Source organism: Chanodichthys erythropterus, chromosome 10, assembly GCF_024489055.1.
Source record: "Chanodichthys erythropterus isolate Z2021 chromosome 10, ASM2448905v1, whole genome shotgun sequence".
In the NCBI taxonomy this organism is placed as follows: domain Eukaryota; kingdom Metazoa; phylum Chordata; class Actinopteri; order Cypriniformes; family Xenocyprididae; genus Chanodichthys; species Chanodichthys erythropterus.
In genome coordinates, this window is record NC_090230.1 from 35,225,954 (window position 1) to 35,250,183 (window position 24,230).

The 24,230-nt window shown below is 38.5% G+C and overlaps 1 protein-coding gene across 1 annotated transcript in view; it reads right to left on the reverse strand.

The window, feature by feature from the left end:
- The window catches only part of vcanb (versican b), a 37,456-nt gene continuing 13,226 nt past the window's right edge, over positions 1 to 24,230 (reverse strand). The window contains exons 7-15 of the mRNA XM_067397532.1: positions 21,692 to 22,414; positions 18,657 to 20,375; positions 18,351 to 18,464; positions 18,131 to 18,244; positions 7,594 to 7,752; positions 4,602 to 4,684; positions 2,536 to 2,680; positions 2,266 to 2,448; positions 1 to 547 (exon numbers count right to left, since the gene is read on the reverse strand). Coding sequence (XP_067253633.1) covers positions 417 to 547; positions 2,266 to 2,448; positions 2,536 to 2,680; positions 4,602 to 4,684; positions 7,594 to 7,752; positions 18,131 to 18,244; positions 18,351 to 18,464; positions 18,657 to 20,375; positions 21,692 to 22,414 — 3,371 coding nt within the window. The 3' untranslated portion in view covers positions 1 to 416. The remainder of the gene's footprint in view (positions 548 to 2,265; positions 2,449 to 2,535; positions 2,681 to 4,601; positions 4,685 to 7,593; positions 7,753 to 18,130; positions 18,245 to 18,350; positions 18,465 to 18,656; positions 20,376 to 21,691; positions 22,415 to 24,230) is intronic.

Sequence of the window (24,230 nt, forward strand, 5' to 3'; positions counted from 1 at the left end):
TTCTTTTACTCTTCGTACTGTAATTGTTCTGTTTATGCTCTGCTCGTACCATAGTGCTCTTTTATTGAGCCAGAGAGAACAGGAAATCCAGTTCTTTGTAAGCAAAAGTTACGGATTGAAAAAAAAAAAGAAAAAAAAAAGTCACCATTCACAGCTGTTTTTACTTGTTCATTATCTCTACTATATACATTTCAACCAGAGACCCCCTCCCCATGTCAAAACATTAAGACATTATTACAATATGCATAGTCAAAGATAAAGTACACTCTCAGTGGGTGGATGATGGTGTTTTTTGCAGTCCCTCAGGGTAATTCACTTCGTCTCTAAAACATTCATCAGGCACATAGTTTGGCTTTGCCCCTTTAGACTGAAGACCTTCTCTGTGGATGTGAAGCATCTGTAGGTCAGGATGGAGATCAGTGTATGGAGTCATCAGTTGTTTTTGACCAGCGATGACGGTACTGCGACTCACTGTAGCGTCTCTTACTGTTGTTGTAGTAGTTATTGTTTTGATATTTGTGTGCATACGTCTTCTGGTAGGTAGATGCTGCAGATTAAAAGGAAAAGATATGTTAACTTAAAAGGATAGTTTACCCAGAAAAGAAAATTCTGTCATTATTTACTCATACACATATGACTCTTTCTTACATGGAACTCAAAGAAAAATGTATCGCAAAATGTCTTGAGTGAGACATTTTTAACAATTTTGACTTAAATCTCTATTTTTTTTCCACCTCACAGAAATGCTTTTGTATGACTTCAGAAGACATGGAATGCACTTTCTGACATTTTTAAATCTGGACAGATTAAAGTAATTTTCAATAATAAAAAATCATTAAAAATGGTTTCCATTAACTGAAATAAACTAAAAAAAAAATTGATGAAAAACATAAACTTAAAAACTTTTTTACATAAAAACAAAAACAAAACAGTGCTGGGTAGATTACTTATAAATTGTAGTCTGTTATTGAATCCAAATTACATGACAAAAATTGTAGTTAGTAACGTAATACATTACACATTTGATGTAATATAATCTGACTACTTTTGGATTACTTTTCACCTGAATGAATGACCAATGAATTATGAATAACTTGAGAAGAACATAATTCATAATTCATGTAATCAATAAGAAGTAAATTTAGTCTGATTATGAGTATTTTAAAACATAATATAATCTAAATAATATCTATCTATCTATCTATCTATCTATCTATCTATCTATCTATCTATCTATCTATCTATCTATCTATCTATCTATCTATCTATCAAGTTTCAATACTAGTAAACTTAAAAATTAAGTTTAAGTTTACTAGTACTTTAAAATAAAATACAGACAAAGCTAAATAGATTTAAAATAAAAAAATATGTATATATATATATATATATATATATATTATAAAATGACAAAATGATTAAAATTTCGACTTAAATTAAAATGAAAATTAAAAATATAGAAATAAAAAAATAAAAATATTAATAAATACTTTAATAATATATAAATAATACTAAAACAACACTTTAATTTTAAAGGTGCAATATTATAGTACTTAAAATAATAATAATATAGTACTTAAAATATCCCAAATGTTTCCAACTATTTGTAAATCGTGAGAAAATTGCAGTTTTAAGCAAGGCTCCGGGACGTGTGAGGAGCCGCTTGTCAATTGTGTCATACCTGCGTTACCTTTGGTCTCCAGTTTTATTTTGTAGAAACCATGGAAACACCAAAGACTCTTTATATATTACATATTTACATGTTTTAATAGACAAGGGAACAACTGTTTGGATATATTTATAGACAAAAAACTTAATTATTGTTATATAGCTCCACACGTTTAATCTTATTGCTTAAATCTAATTTTCTTGATTTTTTGCGAGTACCATGCTTTACCATGCCTCAGAGAAAAACACCATTTTGTGAAGTAGCTAACATAGCATCATCAGCTTTATTTTTAGTAATAGTAATACAGCATTTTCTCCATCATACAATACGTTTTAAAATTAATTGCATGCCATTTATCAACACAAGCCATCCAGCATTTAATATGATATTCTAAAATCTTACTGCAGTGTGTCTCAAACAAGTGTCTGACAGCAGCCGCTGAGCGACCACATGTCCCAAGATTCTGCACTCAAACTTTGCGTCATCAAGCTATGCCTTTGTTTTAAATAGTCCTCTAGCGACCTCTAGAAAATTTTACATAGTGCATCTTTAAGTCTGGATTTCACTTAGCATCTATTTAAACAGAGACAGCGACTTACGATTCAAGCATGTGATTTTGGGCTTGTCCCAGTGGCCATCTTCTCTGCATCTGATAGTAGGAACGTGTCTTTGGATGAAGCCATCCTTGCAGTGGTACCTGACCAGAGAGTTGATCTCATAGCGTGGCTTCATGCTGCCATAGATATGGGCGTCTTTTATGACAGGGGGCTGACCGCATGACACTGGGACAGAGGAAAAGGAAGGTCAAAGACAATGAACTCACAGTAAGCAACACTGCAGACTAGATTAGGGGGGAGAGGAAGTCTCACCTGTGCCCTTCTTGCAGGTGAAGGTCAGGTGGTAATTGCAGGGCACATCATTCCACTGGCCGCTCTCATGCCAGATCATCACCACGCAGTCCTCGCCCGTGGAGAAGAAGCTGTCCGGCTGACCCTCTCTCCAGTTCTCAAATTGCTATAGTGCACAAGAACACAAGTAGAGAGTGTTATTCTATTCATGCACCACTGCATGTGCCCACACGAGGGTGCAAAGATCACATGTAAGAATCAAAATAGACTGTATTTCATCCACATTTGGAAGGGTTACATGGGACTTTCCTTGATAAAAGGGGGAAAGGGGATGCTATGTTATTCAAACAAAATGTACTGCTGCACTTAATTTGCATGGGTTGAACACAAACACACAAGCATATTTCATATGTAGAAAGGCAGACAAAACATCAAATAAATAAAAACGGGATGACGCAAGGTCATTTCAAAGATTTAAACTGTATATTGTGAGTAAAATCAATATTTGTGTAATGTATATAATTTTAATATATGCATATAAATACATACACACAAACACGTTTTCATGTTTTATGGAGACTTTCTATCTTTTTATACTGTACAAACTCTATATTCTATCCCCTAACCCTAAACCTACCAATCACAGAAAACTTTCTGCATTTTTACATTTTCAAACAACATCACTTAGTGTGATTTTTAAGCTGTTTTCCTCATGGGGACCAAAAAATGTCCCCACAAGGACAAGGATTTCGAATATCACCATTTTTGTGGGGACAACAGGACCACACACACACACACACACACACACACACACACACACACACACACACACACACACACACACACACACACACACACACACACACACACACACACACACACACAGGTTTGTTCTGCTATCAAAGTGAGGACATTCCATAGGCGTAATGGTTTTTATACTGTACAAACTGTACATTCTATCCCCCTACACTACCACTAGCCCTAAACATACCCATCTCAGAAAACATTCTGCATTTTTACATTTTTAATAAGGCATTGTTTAGTATGTTTTTAAAGCTATTTTAAATCTGAGGACTCATGAAATGCCCTCATATTTCATGTTTACGTCATAATACCAATGTAATACCCATGTCATTATACAAATTTGTCCTCATAAATCACAAAAACGCGCAAGCACACACACACACACTTCGATATGGCTTTTAAGTTGTATTGACTTTCAGTCACAATAGCATACTACTATTTTTTGCAGTATGTAGTATGTGTCCACCTTATTTTTTTAATGTAAGAGTGGGTGCAGTTGTAACTTGACTGTGCAAGACTTTCTGTGTCATCTTTCAGTTATTTTATGCTGCTTGATATTGCAAACATCTGTTATATTATTTATGATTATTGTCATAAACATAGTTTTACCGTTTAATGAACTTTGATATTCTTCTAGTTATTTACATATTGCCATTAATGAATAGTAAGTTTCACACATTCACAAGAAATAGCTGTTGCAAAACAAGTTGTATACTGTAGACAGCATGCAAATATTCAGTATGCATGGAATATCGAGATATACATAGAACATTAGTCATTAATTTAATGAATTGTTAAAAGTCAAAACTTCGAAAAAATATTTCGATGATGATAATTGGACTTCACTTGCTGAATTTAACATGCAACATTAAACTTTTGCAAAATGTGCAGTTTTGCATTCTGATTAATATGGCATTGTAAGTTAATTAATTAACGTTGAGAACTGCTTTTTTAAAGTGCCCTGTGTGCTTCTGTTTATACCACACAGAATGCTAGAAATGCTAAATCAAGAACTTTCCTATTAGCATTAGAATCATCTCATGGTTTATTGATGAGTAACAGTTGCACTTGGGTGGCAAATTTTTATACTGAGTTTTTAAAGTCTGTGCACTATGGGTTCTCACCAATTGCAGGATCAACCTCATTTAATCATTGTCAAAAAAAAAAAAGGACCAACAAAAACAAAACAAGAAAGACTCATATCTCTGCAATGTTGGTCACCTGGAAAACAGACGTGCATCTAATAAACATTATTAGGATCAAAATAATGAATCCCATCTTACCATAGGGTGTCCATCAGTCCAGCGGAAATCATTGTCAAACATTTTATCATTCAGCCCGATCCACTGATAGTCATGGCCCAAACCTACAAGACAGTTACACAGATTTCAATCAATATCTCTGCCAACGTAGTACATACAAACCATCATATAACTTTAGAAGACTTAAGATATAGTGCACAAGTTGTATGTCTATTTTATGCTATTGATTATCTGTTTCATTCTGCTGCTATTGGTGGGAAAAATGGATAGTTCCCGCTTCATTCTCAAACTGCTGTGTCAGGCTGGTTGGGAAACTCAAACAAACAGAGCAATGTTTTCATAGCACCACATGCTTATACTTTTTGGGATAATCAATCCACTTATAGCTGTCTCTGCGTATTAAACTCGGAAAAGAGAACATATTGTAATATGAAAAAAAACATCTTTAAGCAAATAGATGTGTAATTTTAGAGAAGTCTACATAGAAGCCCTGAGAAATGGAAAAAATCCATTAATCTTTCTGTATGAGGACCTTTGCAAACTTCTTTGACATCTTTATAGACTACCTGGCTGATGTGAAAATAGCAGGAAATCAGTTAAACCAAACCACACATCAAATGACAAACAAATGTAGAACAAATCGTTTCTGTGCCCCGAGCAACCAAGATGAAGTTTGTTTAGTTTAGAGTCAACAGCGTGGTCAAGCACTTTTAATATGACATATGCTTTGTTTAACCATTGCTAGAATTCATTTGGTCCTGAATATCTTTTTTTGTTGTTGTCCTAAAACGTAGAGAAATAAAACTAGATTCTTCTACATTTTATGAAAATGTGTCTGTCAGAACTTGCCACCACAATGTTAGGCTGCTGTGGGTGTTTGCCAAAACCATTGCTATAAAGTTGCTAAAATGTTCTTGTGGTTTTTAGAGCTTTGCTATACAGTGATGTAGATGACGTATTTTAGTAGGCCAAAACTCAGAAACACGTTAGCATTTTAGACACTTCCTGTTCCACCGTCCTAAAGTCAGTGGGTTTTTGGGATTGGGATTCTTGGGATTTTTTTAAAGCTTTTACTTGTCATGAAAAAGGTGGTTGTTAATGCTAACAAGTGGCTAAATGGGACTACAGAGGCTGTCAGGGACATTAAAGGTCATCAGCCAAACACGCAAACTCATCTCACTAGTCGCTTTCACAACCTCATTGCATTTATTATTACACTCTTACAAACTATTCTAACTCAAACTTTCAGGGAAAAAGCTTTTAAATAAAGACTGAAAGAGTTATCGGAAGCTTAATGGTGGTGACGTTGAAGTCATGTGACCAAGGTGTAGTTAATGTATAGCCTACGTTTAGCTTTTGACTTCTGCCGATTGTATTTATGCTTCAAAATTCATAAAAGTTGTGTTCATTTGTTATCATGATGAATGAAACATGTAAGACTCCTAAACTGTTGTTGGTCACAAAGACTATTTTCTGAAGTAATCCAAAAGTCAATAGAAAAATCTTTTGGGTTTTTGTCGAGGGAACCAGGGTGATGCTAACTTTTGGGTTGGCATACAAAAATACATCATCACTGAAGCTCGCTATATAGAATACTAAAAGAGTTAGGAAGTAAAAGAGTAAAGGGTTTGTTCAAGCCCTAACTATTAAGTGTGGGTGTAGTGGAGACCAGGTAAACCAGCGACTGAGCCTAGAGAGGGGAGTGAGCGTCCTTGTCTTTAGTGTCCTTGTTAACGCGCCCACCTCCCATGCCGGAGACGCCGGTTCCAGTCCCACTCAGAGCATGGCGAGTAGGACCGGAGGGGTTACATTGGTGCCGTGACCCGGATGGGAGTTAGGTTTAGGGTGAGTGTAGCGGAGGCCAACTAGTGAGAGTTGTGTGAGTAAACCTCACTCCCCTGATCTTAAGAGGCACACTAGCAACTGACTCTATAGAATGTGGTCTTTAGTGTCCTTGTTAACGCGTCTGCCTCCCATGCCGGAGAAGCCAGTTCGAGTCCCACTCGAAGCGAGGCGAGTAGATCTGGTTACATTTGGTGCCGTGACCCGGATGGCAGTGAGGTTTAGGGTGGGTGTAGCGGAGGCCAACTAGTGAGAGTTGTGTGAGTAAACCTCACTCCCTTGATCTTGAGAGGCACACTTGCAACTGACTCTATAGAATGTGGTCTTTAGTGTCCTAGTTAACGCGTCTGCCTCCCATGCCGGAGAAGCCAGTTCGAGTCCCACTCGAAGCGAGGCGAGTAGAACTGGTTACATTTGGTGCCTTGACCCGGATGGGAGTGAGGTTTAGGGTGAGTGTAGTGGAGGCCAACTAGTGAGAGTTGTGTGTGTAAACCTCACTCCCTTGATCTTGAGAGGCACACTAGCAACTGACTCTATAGTATGCGGTCTTTAGTGTCCTTGTTAACGCGTCTGCCTCCCATGCTGGAGAAGCCAGTTCGAGTCCCACTCGAAGCGAGGCGAGTAGATCTGGTTACATTTGGTGCCTTGACCCAGATGGGAGTGAGGTTTAGGGTGAGTGTAGTGGAGGCCAACTAGTGAGAGTTGTGTGAGTAAACCTCACTCCCCTGATCTTAAGAGGCACACTAGCAACTGACTCTATAGTATGCGGTCTTTAGTGTCCTTGTTAACGCGTCTGCCTCCCATGTTGGAGAAGCCAGTTCAAGTCCCACTCGGAGTGAGGTGAGTAGAACTGGTTACATTTGGTGTCATGACCTGCATGGGAGTGAGGTTTAGGGGGGTGAGTGTAGCGGAGGCCAGCTAGTGAGAGCTGTGCAAGTAAACCTCACTCCCCTGGCATCAAGAGGCGCACTAGCGTCTGACACTAGAGACTGCGGTCTTTAGCGTCCTTGTTAGCGCACCCACCTCCCATGCCAGAGACATCGACTCGAGTCCCACTCGGAGCGGGGCAAGTAGGACTGGAGGGGTTACATGAGCAATAATATTACTGATGTCTGCTTTGGCAAATACATTCATAAATTCAATAGGACACAGTTCATGAAGAAGAACTTACGATTTACAAAGAGCTGCTCCTCGTGGGACAGGACGCTGGTGAGGTGACCACCCTGCAGACGACACTCTCTTTCTGCTGCTTCCCATGTCCGTCGGTATGTGAAGTACTTATAGCAGTGGCTCTGAAACTTGTGCCAGCCAAAGTCACAAATCTCTGTATCTGAAAGTGTGAATGACAGACATCGAATCATGAGAAGCTAAGGAAAAGAATCCTAAAAATTTGTAAAACCGGTAATACATATTGGATAGCTTCCATAATCTCATCCATATCGGTGCACCCCTGTTCAAATTGTAGATGCTTTTGTAATTCATTATGCAGCAACAACAAACATTATATAGTACCCATAGTTTATCACAGAAAAGACATCTCATGACAGCCATTTTCTTTTGCATTAGCCATGAACAAGCCTGTCTTTCAGATCATATGGTTATGGTGCAGAATGGACACACAAAACTGCATCTGTTTTGAGTTCTGCCATTAACTGGGTTAACCTAGTGCAAAGCACTTTTTATTCTATGCCATACAATGAAGATCATCAACATTTTACTTGGACTGAAACCCCCTAATGACCGCAGAGCTCAGTGTGAAAGCTAAATGCAAACAATGACATCTAATGAGGCTGGAAAGAAAACACTAGTAAATGAGGCCAAGTAAATCATCTCAGACGCACGGCCCATAGTGCTGTTTTCTTTAACTGATTATACACCATTACAAGCTCGCTTCATCCTTTGCCCTGAATGGCCAGTAGATTAGCAAAACTGCTGTCATAGCAGAGTGCATGTACTGTATATTAGAAAATCTGTTATAATTGCTACAATAATATCCAAATCTCCAATTTACTTGAGAATGTATACTGTCCCTCCAGTTTCCGTTGTCTTAAGTTGCATATTTTTTAAAGAAATTATGAATCACTGCAAAATAATTTAGCCAAACTGACCAAATTTGATGTTTCATCATGAATAGCACAATTTAGTAGTAATCAAATTATGGTCAGAGGAAATATTAACAATTGTCTACTTATTTCAGAGAACTAATACAGACAATGGATGAAATCAGGAAAAATACTGTAACCGCTAGTCAGTAACTAGCAACTGGCCGTTGCATGCAACTTTGGCTCTTTGTCAGAAAAAAGTTTGTGTACTTTTTCTTGGCTTGGCATCTTGGCCATGACAAAGACTCTTGTCTTCCAAAGTTCTGTCTTGTGCCATTTCAAATTTTGGCTAAAATATTGCATTCATCACAATATCTCAACGTTTAATGCAGCAGCTATAAATGAATTGTTTTCAGCTCTCAACAAAAGTCCAGATTCCGCTTCACTGATTAAAGAAAACTGAATAGAATGTGAAAAAAGCATCTTTTTTTTACATTGCATGGAACGCAAGAGTTCGGCTTTTTACAATCACCCCTATTCTTTGGCTAAAAAGCCTGAGAAAACAGATGTCCTCAGAGGTGATGTTTATGCATGGAGAAGATTAGCTCTGCTGACTAATAGCAGCAATATTTTGTATGAAGCTGGAACCAATCCATTGGGGGACCAACGCCCAACACGACAGCCAAGCCTGTGCAAGTGAGCGTAAATGTCAAGTCCTGAGAACGTTAATAGCTCTCTTCAAAGCTAAGACATGCTCGCATTCATAAGTCACCTGATTATTTTCACACTGTAAAGCTAAGGAAAAGCCCTACACCAGACTTAGGCAGGTGTTTTTGGAGTTTCTATACTGTGGCTTGTCCCCAACGTGACTCAAAAGGGGTCTCCATGAGCCTCTTGGACAAACAACGATTCATTAATTGATTCCAGCTGCTTTTGCAGTACAGACCCATATGCCAATAGCAATCGCCTTCCCAGAATCCTTAGGGGTCTCACCTTTAAGTGAGGGAACAGCAAAGAAGGGCCATGTCATCAGAGGAGAATGGCTTGACTTCATCATCCTCAAACATGATACACTGTCCACAGCCATGTGAAAAAGAGATTCACTATTTTCTTTTTTTCTATGAGTTGTTTGTCTTAGCGAAAACCACAACAGACAATCCAAAAGGGATGTTCCCATTTTTGAAGTGCTTCACTTAACATTTTGATGGGTAATGGGAACTAACTGTGAAACAAGGCTCTCACTGCACGCCAATAAGACACTTTCTGTATGTAAATGTGATACCAGTAAAAAATACATTTTATCTTCATTTCAAGCATATCAAAGCATAACCCCTAATCAGAACAATGCCAAGCCAATGGTCAGACTAAATTATCAGCATGACGGTGGATTTGGCACCTACAGATAAAATGCTTTGTTCCCCCTTCAAGCTTCATGTGATGGTATTAAGACAACATTAAGACCTTCTGTCACGTACAACAAGGTTATATTATACATACTAACAATAGTTAAAATCTGCGAAAACAAGCACTGACCAATGCCAACAGAAGCCGACAGGGGAAAGACACTGGTCCAACAAAACCTAATAAACTTGTCTGTTGCAGATGGTCAACGTCTGTCAGTGCTGTGTGAACTGGCCTTAAAGGGATAGTTCACCCAAAAATGAAAATTCTGTCATTAATTACTCACCCTCATGTGGTTCCAAACCCGTAAGACTTTTCGTTAATCTGGGAAAAACAAATGAAGATCTTTTTGATGATATCTGAGAGCTTTCTGTCCCTCCATTGACAGCTATGCAACTGACACTTTGATGTGTCAAAAAGTTCACAAAGATTGTAAAACTAATCCATATGATAAACAGATTGAATTTAGGCATACATTCACATATAAACATTCATCAGCTCACACATCAGTTGTGGTAAATGGAAGCTCAAGCATGCTTGCTTGACGTGCCAGAGACAATTCTCGTATGTTACGCAGCACGTTTGGGCTTCCACAGGAGACTTTTTCTCACGCATCAAGCAGGTTTGGTTGAGCTTCTGTTTACATTTTCTGATCAAGGTTTATATGTGAATAAAAGTCAAAAGTCAAATCATATGGATTAGTTTTACAATCACTTTATGAACTTTTTGAAGCGTCAAAATTAGGGATGCTCATTTCGGTTAAATTTCTCGACGGACAACCGACGCTCGTTATCCGATTATTAACCGTTAACTGATAAGATTGTAATATTGTATAGCCTAGCTATATGATGATAATATGACATATATAGGCTATGACATTAAATAAAAAATACAATTGACGAGTGTCTGTGTCTTCCACGGGTTTATTTTAACATGCAAACAGCAGCATAGAACAGATAAACAACAGAACCTGGATATGGGCCATTCCACCGAATGGGTAACATTTGCCTACTGTAACTTTTAAAAATTAAACTACTTTTTTTTTCTTTTTTCTACACTGAATCTAATAGCACTAATATTTAACTCTTCAAAATGTATATTGGTCAATCTCAGGTAACTTTATTTCATTTTTTACAAGGTTTCAAAGTGGGAAATTGATGCATTTTTCTCAGTCCTGTTACCAAAAATCATGTGTCTTTTAAAAAGCAAGTTTAAAAGCAATGTCAACTATTTTTTTTGTTTTCCTATCACAAAAGTGTTTATTTTAGAGAAATGGTTGATTACATGTTTAAATAATTGATATTTGAAAAAAAAAATCAGTAATATATGCACATAATGTGTATTTCTTTTAAAAATGCAAAGCCATCTTTTAATTTCAAAGGAGACCTAAACCTCAAGTTTAATTCATTTTTTATCATGTCATTAATTAAACTATTGGTTAAATGATGGACATAACACAATTGAGAAAAACAGTGGTTTATCTTTATTTTTTAGAGAAAAACAATTTAATAACAGGACTGAACATTGCGTAACAGGAATGAACGCTGAGTAACAGGACTGAGTATCTGTACTCTCTCTCTCTGTGTGTGTGTGTGTGTGTGTGTGTGTGTGAGAGAGAGAAAGAGAGTGTGTGAGAGTGAGTGAGAGAGTGAGTGAGTGAGTGAGTGAGTGAGTGAGTGAGTGAGTGAGTGAGTGAGTGAGTGAGTGTGTCTGTGAGTGTGCATAGCTTGTGTGTGAGAGAGATGTGAAGGAACGTAAAGGAACATGCTTGTAGTTTGTCAGCAAAAACGATGGAAAGATAAAGAAGGAGACAAAGAAGGATTGTGGCGGGTGTATCTCCTTCCTCGTCAGCATGCCATGGTGGGTGTTCCTGGCTCTTGGGTTCTCTCCATCTTCATGTTCAAAACAAAAAATGTTCAGTTGCAGAAAATACACCGAACAGTGTTTTAGCTAGAATGGCACTGAATTCATGAAAACAAACTTGTCTGACCCTTTCTAAAAAGCTGCTTCTAGTTTGGCCCAGACTTCTCTCTCAATTTCCATGTGACGACCTGTGACTGGCCTCGGGGGTGGGATGATACACACAATGTCCTCAAACAAGTACCAAAGAATGTCTTCACGGGCTGGCCAGAAAAACCTGTTGACCCCAATCTTTTGCATACAGCGGACCTCAACTTGCGTTTCACTTATATCTGTGATGACTCCAGGGTATAGATCACCATCGTACTTCAGCACACACCATTTACCAACAACTTCAAGACTTTGCCACTGATCTTCTGTCACTGTGGGAGCCATAGGAGGCGTCTGCTGGTTGCTGAACTTGAAATGCTTTGTATTAAAGCACCCACAGTTCAGATTTTGTGTTGTTGTGCACAAGCAGCTGACGTCCCTGTATATCAGTACTCCATGGGCTAGAGACACAACCTGATGGATCCTCATAATGGACGGAATTGGTGGCACATCATTGGGCATCTCCAAAACTGCTTTATCAACTGCTTCCTCGCTGACAAAAAACAGCTTGATTTTTGTGTTTGTCTTTTGCAACACCTCAAACAGCTCTGCAGCATCAGTAATGACCCTTCCTTGGCTCACCAGACTATCAGCTCTCCACTTCAGGGCCCCTCCCACACCATCTGCGGCACCCTTCCCATGGCTCGCCTCGAAAAGTTCCAAGTACCAGCAGTGAATCCTTGCCTGAAGAGCTCAGTACAAAACAAGAGCAAATTACCCCTTTGTTTTGTATTGAGTGAAAGGGCCATCGCTGTAAAAATGGATAGTGGACACCTCCGGATTTACACTATGCACATAGTCTAGCACAGGGGACAGGTGTTGCCAGATTGCTGGCGGGCCCTTTATTCTTGAGGGTGACACTGTGCAGAAGGACATCGGGTGAGGGGCTGCATGCACATAAAGCACACCTGTGTGCAGTGTTGCCTGCTGATGTGATGCTCCGAAGTGGACGGCCTGTATTTCTTTGCTGTACTTGCAGAGGTAATTTTCAGAAAAGTCAACATGAATTAAGCATTCATGTGCTTTTAAGTTTTGTCTCAATGCCCTGTAGTGGGTAAACTGATTGTTAATGTTAAAAGTGTGTCTCTTGAACCTGTGCAGCAGCAGGTTTAGCTGTTCCAGCATTTCTTCTTGAGTGGTATGAAATTCTTTTTTGATTGTGATTTTAGATGTTTTGCCATTGGGATCATTCTTGTGCTGCTTTTCCACAATTACCCACTGGATATAAGACACTTTATTCTCTGGATTGTACTCTGTAGAGACTGGGCAAGAGAGGTCCTTGCACGCAGAACATTCTCCATACATGCACTTCACATTTTCTGTCTCACATGAGATCTCTTTCACAAGGTTATCCAGATTGTTGGTGCTGATTACTTTCAAGTAGTGTAACTTCTGGACAAGAAAACCCAGATTCTCATGCATCTTGCACATGCATGTGTCCCGATCACTCAGAGTCGGATGAACAACCCAAAAAGGTCTGAGCTTACAGAAGAGTGAGTAAGAGATGGAGCTTTGTTCTTCAGCCAAAAACTTCCTGTGTAAATTTTTCATGGTATCCAAAAGGAATCGTTTTTGCTTTTTATTTTTCTTCTGAGTGAGGGTCTGCCTCTTCCCAGTTGTGATGCGACTCACATCATCCCTTGAGTAAAAGCCCTCACTCTACTTATCAGAACATCCGCAATCCTGTTGTTCCGCTTCCGCTGGTAGGTGTAATTAACCGTATTCTTCTCATTGTTTCTTTTGTTTGAAAAGCCCAATGAATGTTGAGCTAAGCGTTGCATTCTGTACTTTTTCAGAACTTTTCCTGTTATCACTTTTGAAATGATTTGCCTTTCCCTCTCCCCCTGTGCATTTTTGTAATTGTTTCGTATGTCCTCCACCAGAGCTTCATGAAACAAAAGAGTCTTCCGAATGGCCACACTTGAAACATCTTTCAATTTTTTGTTTACCTTTGTGCGTGGAGATGCATTTTTCTTTTTAATTCGTTGGAGTTTTTTCTTGTACTTTTGTGTTTTTTTGGTTTCTTTTTTCAACAGAACCTTTAGTTCTTGAATTTGTTTATGAAGCTTCTTTCGTGTTTTCCGGATTCTTCTCTGCCCTTGATCATGTTGCCTAAAAAAACACATGCATCACAGTAAATTACACATTGCAATAGTCAGGAAAATGTACTGTTACACTGTTAAATTAACTTCTATGACCTGATAGCTAAATTCATAACCCTGGTTTCACAGACAAGGCTTCACACTAAAATGCATGTTTGAGCTGTTTTAACTGAAGGTTACTTACACTAACATATATTATAATATGTCACTGCCATTGTTCTGTCTCAAGATGCACACCAGTAATGTTTTTTTCTATAAGGCACATTTATTAAAGCTTCTTAAATGTCCTAATTGAACTAAGGTCTAATCTTGGCTTAACCTAAGTCCTGTCTGTGAAACCGGGCCATTGTGTAACATAATCATGTCTATTTTCATTAACCCTAACCCTCTAGCACATTGTCTTTGGCACATGATCCATTTCATGAAGTAGACCTGGAAGTGCTTGGCTCTGGATGTACTGCTTGCTCTGGTGATAACTGGGGGCTGTGCGGAGGGGTGACGAGATGTTGAAGGGCTTCTTTCCTGTCCTTGATCCTATGGTAATCCTCCCTCCACTGTCTGCGACGTCTTTGCTTTGCTCTCTGACTGAGGTCACTGATTAGTTTCCTCCTGCCTGACTCAATGTCCCTCCTGTATTTTTCACATTCTCTCTCTAAATATTTCTGTCTCCTCTCTGGGTCTGCATTGCGACGAGCGCGATAGAGTCGCTGCTTTTCTGCAGCACTTAGTGGTGGATTGGCTCCCTGTAAGCATGGTATTCACATTTGTAAAACTGAAAACTACAACTTAAGTAACTGTAAAACTTAAAAATTGAGTAAATTGTATTACATAAACTTATATTCACACTAATAAATCAATACACCATATGATGATACTCAGTCCTGTTACCTATTACTCAGTCCTGTTATGGTTTATATGAGTAACAGGACTGAAGGTAACAGGACTGAGTTTTTAGCATATCATTAGCAAATACATGAAATATAGCCACATAGCATACATGCTAATAGCATGAGGATACAAAGCAAATTCTAGTGATTTATCAAACATTTGTAAATTTAAAATAAACAAATAACATCTAAAAAATATTTTAGGTAACAGGACAGTATGTTAAGATTGACCTTCTCAGACAAAGTTGCAATATCATCAAATATAAAAAAAAGAAAATGAGAGGACTTACTTTTGGTCTTCCCATTGCCTTCAGAAGATTCAGATGATGCAACTTCCTGTTGAAAATGTGCCTTATGGAATATTCCAAGTTTTTCAGGGGGGGAAATGTGTTAGGGTAACAGGACTGAGTGAAAACCGGGGGACACGACTAAAATGTGTATTATATCTAAAATATTATGAATTTCTCATGCAAAAAAACATTTTATATCATAAATTGGATAAAACGTCACACAACAATGCAAACAAAATAATATTTCTGAAGGATTTTAATCATTATATTTCATGGTAAAGTACAGAGATAGAGCGTGGGGACATGCAACAAATGCTAATTTTTAGTGTTCTAAGTAGTTTTTATAAATGTTTTTAATTATATATTTTAAATTTGCAGTTAGCATAATGTGCAGGACACTTTGCTTAATAATAAAATGTATTTTAGAGTTAATGTTCATGCATTTTTATACATATAATGTCCTGGGGACTTAAATGTTACCCATTCGGTGGAATGGCCCATTTACATTATCAAATTGTCACGCACCTGCAGCGTTTCTGACAACAGAAAAAAATAATTTAAATAAAAGGCATAAAATAAATAGGCCTACACTAAATATTTTTCACTTAAATGTTTAACAAATTAAGATGACAAAGCAAAAACACGGTGAAGCCATTGAAGCTTTGAACAACCGGTATTTTAGACATTTTTTCCGTCAAATAAAAATAGCAGGCTTACCTCAAGGATTGTTATTGTTGTGACCACGGACGGTGCACGTGTGCATACCGAACGCGTCTTTCCGCGCTCATGGGCAAAGGAGTTTCTTTGAAAGGCTCGCGCACGAGACTAAGCGGAATGCGGGAAATGAAGTATACCATGGCCCTAAATTGTAATGGACTGGAGCTCACGGTTCACATCGAGAGAAATGGGAACGCGGGGGCACCGCGATGCGACCGACAAAAGGCACTTTCACTTTCGTGATCAAAGTGCATGCCACTGATAAGCTTTGTAAATGCAGTATTACAGTAGCTATACACATACCAATTAAACGCGCAGGTCTCCTCTCGTGCTCCTCCCCACTGTCGCCGGTCGAGGCAATAATTTTCGTTTCGCTTTTAGATATCTCTTTTATATATGCCATCAATGCTTTTAACTTTCTAGATACCGAACTCAAAACAGTCCATAAACTACAAATCCTCACGAAAACTTCCGTCAAGCCAGCTCGCGCGTCAATCTGAGAGATCAGCCTCTTACCTTGAAGTGTCAAATTTCTTGGTTTCTGAATGGACGGTTTAGCTTGATTGACAAACGCTAACGTTCGGCCATGATTTATATACCATCGACCTGTCCTAAAACGTTAGCACGCTGTGATCGATTGCTTGGAGATCGCGTGTTTCTCTGTTCGAGAGCGCATTTCCTCTTCTTCACATCTGCGACAAAACAGTTGATTATTTATGAACGAAAGCTCACAGAAACGTGAAAATGGTCTCATTTGAAAGAAAATATCCTAAGCTAAAAGATGATATATTGTGACTGATTGAAGCAGCCCTTATCAAAAGTGCGGGGGTCTAATTCTGTCTTTTCAAAACTGCGGGGGTCCTGACCCCCCTGTCCCCCGTGCCAACGGCGCGCCTGACCCTTTCTATCGAAATGGTCAGTACTTCTTTTCGCTTGCTTCATTTTGCTTGTTGCTTAGCGAAATATGTCTGGCACGTGTGAAACGCCCCGCGAGTTATAGGTATATATATAGAGAGGTACATATAGCATATTTTTCTTTAACCATGCAGCAAAGAGCAAAAAAAATAAAAAATAAAAAAAAGTTTAACTGATAGTATTAATCGGTTAAAATTCTTACTTTCGGTTAACGGTTAAACGGTCAATGTGAGCATCCCTAGTCAAAATGGTAGTTGCGTAGCTGTCTATGGAGGGACAGAAAGCTCTCAGATTTCATTAAAAAAAAAGACCTTCATTTTTGTTTCCCAGATTAACGAAAGTCTTACGGGTTTGGAACAACAAAAGGGTGAGTAATTATGACAAAATTTTCATTTTTGGATGAACTATCCCTTTAAGATATTCTGGTCTTTATGGCTTCAGTGTAGATCTAAGTTAGTCTATTGCTATTGTCAAAGCAAACAATGCTAATCTTAGCCTGAAATGTCAATCTCAAACCAATTCCTGTCCTATATTATTTTCTTCTGAATATTTTGTTTTACGCCGAAATATGCCATATTATGAAATTCAGTGTGCTGCAAACGTCATTTCATGCTGGCTTTAATTACTTTCCAAAGCCTTCTAAAAGTCACAACCTAAGCCTGGGACCTACACAAGTCATGCTTTTGTGGTGGACGAGTATGACGAGGCAACCAAAGGAAAATGCACGCATCATTTACGTAACCACTCTATGTGCCTGGGACCATGCCAAGTAAGGCAGTTGGCTTAGCGAATTGCCCATTTGTGAGAAGTCTGGTGGGTGTAAAGGAAGAGGCAGTGCTGTCGCTGACTGTCTGACCTTTTCTCTGAACCCTATTGTTGGCACAAATCTGCTTTCATCCCTCTGGACACCATACTGCAGACTCTCTAGAGGATCCGGCCTGCCAGAGGTGATGAACTGTGTGGTTTGGTTTGCTCATTGCTAACAGTTTGGACTGACCACTATATACAATTTGCTTCACTGGAATTATTAAACAGACACTATTCACAATTTAGAAAATAGCCCCTTGAATCATAACATATTCCATTCGCCGGCTCCTACAAATTTAAAACAAGTTACAAAATTATTCCACTTATTGGAAGCCTAGCAGGCAATCAGGCAAAAAAATATGCAATCACCTTAATGTTTCAAGAATAAACCATAAGATTTATACATTAGGCATTGAGTGATGTGATAGAATCGCTTAGCAACTTGATAGCATTTAGTTGCAAAAAACACAAATATTCCTTTAAGAATTTAATATATTAGTCTACGTAAAACAATTGTAAAGCATCTTGTTTTCGTACCTTGCTCACAGAGGGCTCCTGAATAGCTGGGAAGACAGACACAACTGAAAGAGTTTAACCCGTCAATGCATGTAGCTCCATTGCGGCAAGGGTTTGACTGGCATTCGTCAATTTCTGCAAGAATTAGGATGAGAAAACATATTACTTTTCTAACAGAAACTCTCAAAAGTTCATCAAAAGTAAATAAACTGAAAAAGTAATAGTATTAAAGGCTTCAAACCATTTTCACAATGTTCCCCACTAAATCCAGGCATGCAGAAACAAATGTTTCCTTTTCCATTAGAATAGCATGTTCCACCATTTTCACACACACTGACGGAGCAAAGTGTGAGATCTGAAATAATAAAGTAACGTCTATTAGTGGATGGACAAATCCACTATGGACAACTGAAATATGAAGCAATTAAACTAAATCAACTATTTGTAAACCTCAAGATAGTAACTTTGGAAATTTCCTATTTACCCCTATGTAAGATAAGCAAGATACTTTGCAAGTTACAAAAATACATATTATGTGAAACTGTACCTTGCAAATCCACCATAAGGCTCACAACAGTGTTGCTGGATTCTGTCCAGACCTCTGGTTTTCTTGTGGTGAACTCTTCCCTGGATGGTGGTTGTCCTTCAACAATTGAGGGACTTGCCACATCTTCATAACCAACGGCATTCACTTCAAATGCCACAATACTTGTGTCTTTGGTGGTGGTGAGAATGTCTACTGAAGCAGAAGTAGTGACTCTATCTGAGACCTGAACTGGCTCTTGCACATTTAAGTCTATAGGAACACTGGAGGAGGGACGACTAGAAACTGGAGATAATGAAGTGAGAGGCTTCTCTGTTGAGAATCCAAACGTAGAATGTGATATTTCTTGTGTTGTCTCCTCTGAAGTCTCTGATGACTGCACTGGGGTGGTTGTGTCTTCTGAAGATGTCTTTTGGATTAGAACAGTTTCTTGGGAAGAAGACATTACTGCTCTAAGACCATCAGTGGGCAGAATGGTGGTCTCTGAACTCTGGGTTGTGAATTTTGTTTGAGTCTGGACACTAGCAAAAGTCAATGGTGTTGTGTCTTCTGCAGAACCTTCAAATACTTTAGCAGATTCATCATGCGCTTGACTGAGAAGGGATGGAAAAATAGTTGCAGTGAAAGGTTGTTTTGAGAATGCTTCAGTTGGCTGATCACCAGAGCTGATGTCCTCAGAGCTGGTTAAGTTTGTGTTTACATCTTTTTCAATCTCAGGGACCAACAAAGGACTCTCGGGTGTACTTCCGTTTTGATCTTTCTCAGAGTATTTAATATAAGGAGTACTTTCCTCTGGGATTGCCCCTGCTTGAGGAGTTGAGACCACCTGAATGGCAGGCTCTGTACTGGGCAAAGGCGAACTAACAGGTTGCCTTGGCTCTTTGGGATGAGTACTTGTTAAAGAACTTGTAGAGCTGTGAGATGAAACACTGAAAGATGGAGATAAAGTTGGATGTTTTATTTCTTCTGTTGAATATATATCTTGTCCTGAGCCTTCATCTTCAGTGGAGGTGGAGCCCTCAAAATCTTCTGTTTCTGGTTTCATTTTTCTTTCTACAGTGCTGTATTCTGGAGTTGTAACAAATGGTCCTTTGGTGGAGCAATCCACCCCAAATGCCTGTGTAGTCTTCTCTGTTTCAGCCTCGTCAGTAGCCACCACATCTGGGTCATTAGATTCCGTTGTTGAAAGCACGTCATCCGCAGAACCTTCCAATGGTGTCGGTTCCTCTTCATCATCTGTTGGCCGCATCCCAGAACCTTCTTCATACTTCGGCATGCTAAATGATATGGCTTGTGAAGTCATCTCCTGGCTTGGAGATTTGGTTGCAAATGTTGGAAACTCTGTCGTGGTCGTACTTTCTGAGCTCTTTGTTGTGAAATGGGGCTCAATTGGGCTTCTTGTCGTTGACCCAGATTCATTTGTCTCAGGGGAAGATGTGCCGCTTTCAGCCTCCTCCGTCAGTATTACCATCTCGTCATCAGGGATGGTTTCTTCTTTTGGTGGGATAGCAGTGTCAAATTGGTCTCCTCTAGCCTCCTGAGTTTGGTCAATGTCTGGTTTCAAAGTCAACTCGTGCTTTCCGTTAATGAAACTCAGTTCTGGGGTGATGGTAACAGAAGCTGAGGGATATATTTCAAGGTCTCCACTGCCCAAAGGTGACTCATTTTCACTAGATGTTAGGGTTTTAGTAGTTTGCCCAAGGAATTTCAGAACAGAATCAACTGCAAACAAAGAAGAAAAGACATTACACAAACACTTTCTAAGTCAACAGCTAATCATGAAGGGCTGTTGTGGCCTAATGGTTAGATAGTCTGACTTATAACCCGAAGGTTGTGGGTTCGAGGTTCAGTACTGGCAGGAAATGTAGCCGGGGCAACTGGCACTGCATGTATATTGCACTTAAAGTCTAGAGTCTCTTTTAAGGCAAATAAAATGCTCAAGTGAATTATAATTTTGGCTGTCAAGATATTACTTATTATTGTTCCTACATAAGTAATGGCTCTACTTAAATAGAGTAGAGCGAATTGCTTATTATAAATATGTCCCTGTGAGACCATAAAGTATACTATATTGCAAAATCACAAGGCCCTTTTCTTGTTCAAAATTAAACAAAGTGATTCCAGCTACTGGTACATCACACATTACACTGTGTGAAATATAGCCAGAAATTTTACTACATCCTGAAAGGCCTCAATGACATACATAACAAAATATACCTTTCCTTTGGCTGCTATGGACACACTAGCAGCCACATATGGTAACCTGATCTTTAGACTGGACGAGGTAAGGGAAAGTAATTAGCTTGCAGTGATTACTTTGCTGACTGATGTTTTAAAGCGGCTTTGCCATTTGACCCAAGAGGCATTTGTCTATGGCTTTGAGAGCTACTCTTTCTCACACTCAACACCTCTGTCTCTCTCTGATGTTTTCCTAGAGTAGATGCCCCTTTAACAGTCTCAAATGGTATAAATGGGTCAACTGATTAATGTCGACCCACAGGACCTACAAGACAGGAAAACTGGCAGCAGTCCATTTACAGATGTTTATCAACATCATCACTCTTTCCAGCAACACTGGAAGTCAATTAAGTTCATGAGAAGGCATGGAAGATCTGTTTTCCTTTCACTTATTTATGCATGTAGGCAGCACCACTATTTTAGCTATACTTGTGGATGATGTAAAGATCTAGCACAAACCAACTACAAAAGCAACTGCATAAAATCAAAGGGTCAAGTCCAGACCTGTTGTTTGCGAGAAAGCAGTAGGCGTTGCGACAGAGCCAAATATGTACTCTCTTTAGCCAAGATCTACATTCATTTTGCGTCTCAATGTTTCCTAAACCCAGTCACTCATTTACAACATGCTGCTTTGGACAAGCAACGATCACAGAAAAACAATGCTGCAAAATACCAAAATATGAAAGGATGAGCAAAATTGGTTCATGTGAACAAGAAGTCAATGTATTACCATTCTTTCTCTGGTAAAATTAGCTTCGATATGATTATCGATTATGAAGAGTCCTATCTATCTGACCTACCTGACTGATTTTGGTCCTTAATGTTGACAAAAAGCATATTGATGTCTAGTGGAAAGCCGAGGTCATTCGTGGAATCAATCTGTTGGCTGTGCACAACCTTTTCACTTAAACCTTCTGTAGTCGTGTTTGCTGTGGTTTCGTTCTCTTTGTACACAATTTTTGGCTGGTCTGGATCTCCTTTGAAGGTCGTAACAAACACAGGCGAAGTAGGAATCACACTCTCAGAAGTATCTGTGTCGCCGTTGCTGCTACCCTCAGCACCACTGTATTCAGCATGCGGAGTATCTAACACAGGATGTCTGATCCCTGCGGTGGGCTGACGGGGTAGCTGGATAGAGAATAAGGAATCCAAATAATGGGGCATTTCAGTTGGAGTGGGGACTGAGAATGGCTGAGAAGGAAAGTAAATACCGGCACCAGGGGGTGCCCCTTGCACCAAGGAGTTTTCGTTGTCTTCATAGTCTTTAAATGTGGTCGGGGTTGCCATATCTGAAATCGCCTTGGCTTCAGTTGGTACAACAACTGTGGATTTAGCATAAGGATATGCTTCAGGAGTGGCTCTTTCGCGTGGAGCCATGCTTGCAGAAAACATGGATGGTGGCTCTTCTGTGGTGCCATGGGCTGGTGTAGAAGGCATTAATTTAAGGGAAGAGATCTGAAGGCTCTCCGAGAGAATTTGAGATGTTGTGGGTCCAGCTGTGGGTACAGTTGTGGGATCCCATCCTGAGAACAGAGAGAAGAGGAAAGATGTAATTTTGACCAAGAATTTCAAAGGTAAAGTGTAGAATTTTGATGCCCCTATTGACACCAAGTGGAATTATAAAAATAATGGTTTGTTTCCAAACACTTGCCCATCTTCCATTGTTTAGCTAGTCCGCCCATATTCAAACCATTTATTGACAAAAGCTGACAAGTCAGATTGCCCAAGCAAAATTGAAAGAGCCACAGTGTCAACCTACAAACGCATATTTTTTTACAGTATATTTATCTATATTAATTTGGGATATAAAAAACTATATCAGCTTTAAGATGTGCTATTAAGGAGAGTACTGTAGAATGCTTTTGTAGTTTTATCACAAATCAGTCACAGCCCTCAGTCTATTAACACTGACCAAGTATGCACAATCACTGGCAACAAAGTCAAGATATTTTTAAAAATTTCTAAAAACACCAACAACAGCAGAATCGTCTAAGCATGAAATAATTTTTTGGCTGGTAAAGAGTTATTTTGGGAAAATTACTTGCTATGACAGGGTAGAACTTGACAGTTTACATTTATTTTGAAACTCTAGCTTCCTTTCCAGAATGTTTTTGGCAAGGTTGCATATTGCCAAACCCCTTATTTTGACTCTGACCAGTAGGTAAATAGTCTTGAATAACTGCACTTGGAATGTTTTATAGTTTAAGTGCCAAAGGTGTCTCATTTCTCACAACGGATAAATCAAACCGTAACACTGCTATCTACATGCAGGCTAACTCTGACACACTGTCACAGACCTATATAAAAAATGCAAATGTGGCAAAGTAAACTACACTATAATGTTCACTCCTGTCTGTTCATACACATATAGCTGCTGTGCTCAGGACATGTTGGCGGACCTCCAAAGGTTTGACTCAGACTGTAAAAAATGTTCGTGCTTAGCAAGAGGTTTCAGCAGCAAGGCAAACCCATTTATGACGACATGTATGGCAGTCGCACGTCTGGCTGTATACAGTGGGGGTCCTAAAGTCTGAAAGAACAAGTGAAAATGCCTCCATTTAGCTGAATTTAAAAATATATAGAGATTTCAGAATGTCTTAGTATATAGTGTATATCTTTTTCTTTAATGACAGAGCATGAACAAAAACAGACAATCCATGTTATCCAGGCTTAATCAGGCTAGACGCCATATTTAATTTTACTAATATTTAATTTTCTATTAATAAAAATGAGGCTGTGAGGGATAGACATATATCGTTCAAAAGTTTGGGGGTCTTTTATTCAGCAAGGATACCTTAAACTGACCAAAAGTGAAGGTAAAGACGATTTCAAATGCACTGTAAAAAAGAATTGTTGGTTTAACTTAAAAAAGTAAGTTACCTGGTTGTCTTAAAATTTTGAGTTAATACAATGAAGGCGATTGATTTTATCAACAGAAATTCAAAATATTATGTTATCTGAACCACATTAATTATCTAAGTTGATTTGACAAATGAAAAAATGTTGTGATAACAAATCATGAAAATATTTTTTTACGGGGTAAGTTCTATTCTTTTGAACTTTCTATTCATCAAAAAATCCTGAAAAATAATGTATCACAGTTTCAAAATTGAGAGTAATAAGAAAAGTTTCTTAAACACAGCATATCAGAATTTCTGAAGACTGGAGTAATGATGCTGAAAATTCAGCTTTACATCACAGGAATAAATTACATTTTAAAATATATTAAATTAAATATTTGAATATTCAAATAGAAAAGTTATTTTAAATTAATATAATATAATATAATATAATATAATATAATATAATATAATATAATATAATATAATATAATATAAT